The sequence below is a fragment of the Lampris incognitus genome, chromosome 18, assembly GCF_029633865.1.
Source record: "Lampris incognitus isolate fLamInc1 chromosome 18, fLamInc1.hap2, whole genome shotgun sequence".
Classification (NCBI taxonomy): domain Eukaryota; kingdom Metazoa; phylum Chordata; class Actinopteri; order Lampriformes; family Lampridae; genus Lampris; species Lampris incognitus.
Window position 1 is genome coordinate 39,408,281 of NC_079228.1, and position 7,636 is coordinate 39,415,916.

General features: G+C 45.2%; 1 protein-coding gene across 1 annotated transcript in view; it reads right to left on the reverse strand.

The window, feature by feature from the left end:
• Nucleotides 1-177, reverse strand: part of LOC130128457 (uncharacterized) — a 1,443-nt gene extending 1,266 nt beyond the window's left edge. Inside the window, exon 1 of the mRNA XM_056298064.1 lies at nucleotides 1-177. This exon is cut by the window's left edge and continues 1,266 nt beyond it. Coding sequence (XP_056154039.1) covers nucleotides 1-177 — 177 coding nt within the window.
• Between the last annotated feature and the right edge of the window lie 7,459 nt (nucleotides 178-7,636).

Below are 7,636 nucleotides of genomic sequence, written 5' to 3' on the forward strand. Positions count from 1 at the left end.
CGGTGCATCTGTCTGAACGGGAGGGGGCCCGGTGCATCTGTCTGAACGGGAGGGGCCCGGCGCATCTGTGTGAAGGGAGGGGCCCGGTGCATCTGTCTGAACGGGAGGGGGCCCGGTGCATCTGTCTGAACGGGAGGGGCCCAGTGCAGCTGTCTGAACGGGAGGGGCCCGGTGCATCTGCCAGAGTAAACAAAAGATGAGTTTGCAGATTGGTCTGGCTTCTAGGTGATGTTTGCATAGCAACGAACCACTTGCGGTGGTTTCAGTGACATGTTTTGGTGGAGGAAGTTGCATATTTGGAAAAACACATTTTAGGATTTATTTTCTTCACTTTGTAAAACTGCTGAAAGCAACAGAACCCTCAAAGAAGGGTGCTACTGTGAATAACACCACTGCTGTGATTTTGTCAGTCCTGGAAATAGTAACTACCTGTGTACTTACCCCACATGTTTTATACTGTTCAACTTGTTTTATACTGAGCTCATTTCACTTTGTTCAGTGATGATGAAATGAGTTGTGTACTACCTCTTTTTTTTAACCCCCCCCCTTTTCTCCCCAATTATATCCAGCCAATCACCCCACTCCTTCGAGCCGTCCCGGTCTCTGCTCCACCCCCTCTGCTGATCTGGGGAGGGCTGCAGACTACCACATGCCTCCTCCCATACATGTGGAGTCACCAGCCGCTTCTTTCACCTGACAGTGAGGAGTTTCACCAGGGGGACGTAGCACGTGGGAGGATCACGCTATTCCCCCCAGTCCCCCTGAACAGGCGCCCCGACCGACCAGAGGAGGCGCTAGTGCAGCGACCAGGACACATACCCTCATCCGGCTTCCCACCCGCAGCTGGAGGTGACAGCGGGATTCGAACTGGGATCCCCGTGAGTTGTGTACTATCTTGAGGATAAAATGTGAATCGTGTAAATAGCAATTATTTGTATGTACACTACACGAAATGTTTTATATTGTTCGAGTTACTGAATACTGGTTTACTGAAATACTTTGTTCAGTTTAACTGGTACTCACATTTCTTTGGTCACCCACCTGTCAGTTCTGCTCGTCTACAACTACTGCAGTTAACACAAGAACACAACGTTCCAGCGCCGATCACCGAGTTGACGCACTCCAAATCACAACAGCCCCTGTCGACACACACAACACACGGAGAAAAACCAGACATCCGCAGAGCAACAGACGAAGGGGCAGAGGGAGTTAACAGACCGCTAGAATAGTTATAACTGTTAAAATAAGTTCTCTTTCTAATCAAACACCTGAAAACATGAGGGAAGCATTGTTCTCACACTGCATTTATAACCTTCTTTTGTTTCACCTCAAACTTAATTTCACCCTGTCACGTGACCTGCCACTTCAGCACACTCCAACAACAAATATTACTGCAGCACAGAAAACTACAGATGAACACTTCAACACACAGTACGGCACGATATACGCCACCACTGACTACCCCATAGCGAAGTGAGCTGAGCAAGGCAGCGGGCAGTTCTCTGCTGCAGGGAAGCACAGAGGTAAAAGTAAAAATAGAAACAGTCCGTTTTCTCTTCGATTGGGTCTGCGATTTCTTTGCCTCCGGGAATCCTCCGAACAACACATCTTCCTGTGTGTACACAACTAAGTCACACCATTCAAGTCCAGAAATTAACAGCTGACTGTGGATCTGCCAAAAGTACGGATGGGATTTCCTGAGTGTATGTCTGCCCCCACTGATCCTCATGTGTGGGCGGTCCACATAACACAAAACATCTGGGCATTTAACTTCAACAAGGCCAAACTCTGGCTGCCCCTTTGGATCATACACCATGCCATCAGGTGATGACCCCATCCAAGGTGCATCAGGGTGGATAAGGAACCACGAGGATGTTGACTGACCTCCCTTGCTCTGCAGTACTCTTCTACTGCTGCAGGTTCCATGTCCAGCCCCCTCCTCATGTCTGCAGTCTGACAGCCGGGTCTCAGAAGGCTTTTCACCAGATTTGCAGCAGAGGTCTGGTCCCCTGGTGTGACAGCCTCTCTGAATTTGGTGGAGGTGACGCAGGACCACCTTAGTTGGTGCCACTCTACATAGGAATTCTGCTGTTTTGTGCTTTTCTCAATTTTGTGTGCTGTCTCGAATGATGTTGCCAGGGACATCAAAAGATTACTACAAGAAATATATTGTAATAATAGCAACAACAATAATAATAATAACAACCTGATGCCTTCTACCAGTCTCCTTTCCTGAGGTCTGGCTGAAAGAATCACCAAGTCATTCACCAGACCCTGCATTTAAACAAAAACAAGTTTTCAATAAACATAAACAAATATCCATAACTACAATAAAAGTACTACACATTCTTACACACTAGGGTTACCTGCCACACAGGTACACTGGCAGCTTTGTAGCTGCACAGGACGGGAATCCCTCAGTACAATCTGTGAAAATACACATATCTAGCTGCTCGCCCATGCAGACCGGCAGTTCTGATAACACCGAGGGCGGTCTGGCGGCGGCCTCACCTGGCGTTGACTGTGGTGTTTTGGATGTCGTCGTGAGGAGGGCAGGGAGGTGTGTCGAAGGTGTCTGGCTGGGAGAGCTTGGTCTGCTTCATCCGGTGGGCCTGGGGACCACGGCCCCTTCCTGGAGCTGCGCCCGAGGAGGAAGCGCCGAGGGCTGTCTCACAGGATGCGGAAGCGGGGCGAGCTAAGCTAACTGCTAACTCATGCACACCGGCGGTTCTGACAGTCACCCCGGCTGGCGTTCGTTCCCTTGGACAGTGATTTTTTTGTTTAGTTTGGATAACAATAAATTAGTGAACTTTTGCCATAAAGAATACATGAGTACAGTGAGAAAAATATGAACGATGTACGGATTGATTATATCAGGGTTTCTCAACCCAGTCCTCAAGGAACCCCTATCCTGCAGATTTTCATGTAACCCTGCATAGGTAGCCCTGCTTGTACTTACCCGACCAATCATCTCGCAGCACTTAATTATGCAAGGTGTGCAACGTCTGACAAAATTCATTGCTGATTGGTTGAATAACTACAAACAGGTACCTATTCAGGGTTGCAAAGAAAATATGCAGGATAGGGGTTCCTTGAGGACTGGGTTGAGAAACACTGGATTATATGAATGAGAAAAAAAAACACAGCCGATATGCACTAATGTGTAAATCAAAACTTGCAGCCAAATCATTACTAACCTCACTTTACTCATTTTAAACAATAGGGAACACAGAATGTGTGTGAAAGAAGTGACAGAACTCAGAACGCAATACAGTTTCTGTAAATCCCATTACTTTTACACATTCTTACACACTAGGGTTATGTATGGGGTGAAGTAATACTTGGGGTAGTATTGGTCGAGGATCAATGACCACACCGGGTTATAGAACTCAGGTTTAATCGTGGCTCAGTAGGCAGACGTAATAGCCATACATGGTAGTGGTGTAACCATAAAAACAGTCCGGGTAGTACATAACACCTAGTGTAGTTCCAGTGGATATACATGGCGTTATATCACTACATCCCCCCTGTTTAGTTTTCAATTTTTTCATTACACAGAGGTTGCCTTCTCTTTTTTTTTTTTTAGACAACACACTCAGAATTGTCCATCTCAAAAAAGAATAAAGATATTCAGAGCCCTCCTTTTGTGTGTGATTGTCTCTACTCATAGTCCTTGTAGTGAGCTGGTTTGGAAACAGCTCTTCCATATCTTGTGCGTACTGTCTTGTGTGTTTCACAGGTTTGGCTGGAAGAAGTTCCAGCTGCATGAGTGTCCCGTTGAGGTTCTGTGAAGCGGGTTCTTGCGCTCCTCAGTGCATGGGGTTGGTGAATTTCCCGCAGGTGGCTCCTGCCACGTCTGAGTTTGTTCCCATTTGATGTTTGCACAATGTAGCTCCTTGGCTCATCGCACTTTTGGACGACGGTGGCTGGATACCAAGTCCCCTTTTCCTTGTTTAGGACAGATACGTGCTGTCCGGGACCGAGTGGAGGTAGTTCTCTGCCGCTGCTGCGGTCATGATGTTCCTTCATGTTTGCTGTTCTCTGCTCCAGGTGGAGTCGGTTTTCCTCCTTGCCTGGGTCCCCTCGACTCGGCAGCAGGGTGGTGACCGGACTTCTGAAGATCAGTTCTGCTGGTGATGGTTGTTTACTGTCGATGGGTGTTGCTCTGACCTGTAGTAAGGCAACTTGTATGTTACCTCCTTGTCTCATGGTTTTCTTCACAATGGATTTGATGTGTCGCACATGCCTCTCAATGAATCCATTGCTTTTTGGATAGTGGGGTGAGCTTGTCACGTGCCTGATTCCCCAGTCAGCCGTGAATTTCTGGAATGCGTGCCTTGTGTACTGGGGTCCATTATCTGTAAGTATCTCGTCAGGCCTTCAAAAAAGAGACATATACATTTCCATTTTTTGTGCAACTGCCCGGCTGGACACAGGCATGGGCATTTCATCCACTAGAGGGAACTTAGAATATCTGTCCACAATCAGTAAATACTGATGTCCATCGATCTCGAATAGATCAGAAGCTAGGGATTGCCATGGTTTTGACGGTGTGTTGTGTGGGTTGAGAGGTTGCTTTGGATTTGCATCCTGATGTTCCATGCATACGCTACATGACCTGCAGACTCTTTCGATGTCATCGTTCATTCTGATCCAGTAGACACTTTCTCTCGCCAGTCACCGTGTCTTTTCGATGCCCTGGTGTCCTACATGCAGCTGTTCGAGTATAGAATCAGTCATGGAGTCTGGGATGAGCACCTGTCTGCCTTTGAATATGACTCCTGCTTCAACTGCGAGCTCATCTCTGAATGACCAGTACTCACGTAGTTGTCTTGGTAGAGCTTTGATGTTGTCTGGCCATCCCTGGTGGATCAGCTCTTTCAGTGCATTGAGTCTGGGGTCGCTGGTGGTTTCCATAATAACAGTCCGGGTAGTACATAACACCTAGTGTAGTTCCGGTGGATATACATGGCGTTATATCCCTACATGGGGTATCATATGAAATATATATACATATTTAACGTCGCCTTTACAGTCATCGCAGTGATATGATTCACAGAAACCACTGTTTTGATTTGGCGAACAGGAACCTGTCTCATGAACCAGTCTGCAGGGAACCTGCAGGATAACTTTCTCTCAACTGTGAAGCTCTTGGCTTTTCCTCATAGATCAGTGGCACTCAGCCCTAATGGGTGGTTCTCCTGTTGAATCCTTGTTTGAAACTCAGATTGACAGTGACGTTAGGAAAATTGTGACAGTGATTGACACATAGCAACACAACGTTAGCAGTAACTTATCACTACGCTAGCGTTGGCCAGTACAAAAACAAGCTAGGTGCTAACATTACACGTCCAGATCTTACCTTCGTAATTGCGGATGTAGCTTGAAACGTGAAGTTTGAAGCCCCTCTCCTTTTCGGTAACTGACGTATGGCACGCTTCTTGGATGATGCGATTGACGTCGTTAACCGTGAGTTTGCGTAGATCGTGAAGAGACCGAGTGAAAAAGGTTGATGCTAGACCCAACGGGGTGTAGGCACGGAAGTAAGCGTGATTGGTTGTTGGTTATGGTTTAAATTCTTTTTGAATTTCCATTGTAAACGTTAGCTATCGTTACAGTACGATCTGGCGATGTTAAGGTCAGCTGTAAGCTAGCTAGCTAAACTTTTTTTTTAGCTAGCTAGCTAGCTAAGGAAACGACTGAGCTGGCCGAGTCGGAATGCGGAAGCGTCAAAGAAATACAAAACAAGAGTCAAAGAGATACAAAACGCGCGTATTTATGTTACAACAACACGTTTAATGAGATAGCCGCACCAAATTATTATTAGGCTCTTTTATGCCAATAAATGCCTTAGCCCCAGATGTCCCCACATTACTCCTTATGTTTTATTTTAACTATTCCAATCAGTTGGAAACAACTATTTTCCAAACAAAGTAAGCGCACGTTTTCATCACGTGTAACGTTACTGTTGGAGTGGCGGATAAAAGCAGCTTGATAACGGCGACTGGCTTGACGACGGGTAAACAGACGTGAGCTCAAACTTGTGGTTTATACCGATGAGGAGACTGGCGGGTAGTCCTTTTTATGAACTTTATTCAGGAACAAAGAACAACAACCGCGCATGCGTATCCTAACCGACTTCCGTTCTACTTACCTACATCCGCCTGAGAGCACGACTACTGGCCTCTCATCGTATTACTTATAGCAGTGGTTCTCAACCTTTTTGGGGTCCTGGACCCCCTGCGTATTTTTGATCTACCCTGAGGACCCCTCCACCTGATCTTGGGGGAGGGGGGTTGCAATTTGATAGAAACAGTAGAAACTGCATTTTAAATTGCATTATAGCATTTATTCACTCTTTGGGGCAAAAATAAGAGCTTTCAGTTGTAACTTAGATATAGTTAACAAAACAGAATTCTTATGCAGTAACTTTCAGATATATGTAACAAAACAGAATATGTATTCAGTAACTTTCAGATATATGTAACAAAACAGAATATGTATTCAGTAACTTTCAGATATATGTAACAAAACAGAATATGTATTCAGTAACTTTCAGATATATGTAACAACACAGAATATGTATTCAGTAACTTTCAGATATGTGTAACAAAACAGAATATGTATTCAGTAACTTTCAGATATATGTAACAAAACAGAATATGTATTCAGTAACTTTCAGATATATGTAACAACAGAATTCTTATGCAGTAACTTTTAACAATGCAAACGGGAGCAAGATCTCTTATTAAAATACAATAAATTACACTTGTGAAACAGATGTAATTAGAGAAAAAAGTCCTGTCACCCTTTATAGTTTAGGTAGATAAAGGTCTCAGTCACATTTGAGTAAAATAATCCTATTTCTATAAATGTCATAGGATCTTTTTTTAAAGATATTGTGGAGTTAGAAAACAACGAGACAGGAGACGTGAGAGTAGACGTAGTCGAGGTAGTTTACTAGCTCCAACTCAGCATGTCATACATCTGACGACACTGAACTGACTGTGAACCGGAAGCGAAAGTGCATTATATGACCCCTCGCCTCTTCCCTTAAAGGTACACCGTCCGCTTAGGTGAATGTCTCTCGATATATAGATGTGGGTCACCACAATATTTTATTTTCACGGACCCCTTGCAATTACACCACGGACCACTAGGGGTCCGCGGACCCCCGGTTGAGAAACACTGACCTATAGTATAGGCTCACCCGCGTATTACTCCGTGTATATGTTCAAATCCATATGCTAAGTTTGCTAGCCAGTAGACTCGTTGTTGTTGTTTGTTTTTACACCGTATAAGAACAGCCTACTACTTACAGCATTCGGCTGATTTATCGTGCTTGTCGCGCCACCGTGGTAGGCCAGTTTCCAACAGCATATTGGGCTCGCCGCCTCGTCTTCGGCTGAGGTCTTCGCCATTTCGTCTTCCCGTTAACGACCAAGGTGAACTGAAGCGTGACGTCACTGCTGTGCGCGAACAGGGGTGTCAGGCGCCGCAGCTGAGACGGTTTATATTTCATTTTAACGGCGCAGTTAAAAAAAAGTATAAATATAGAACAAGAACGGGCTGACAAATGTTATTTTGCAGTTCGCCTTTATTGATAGCCCACATTTAGCAATAAAAAAAAACGAGT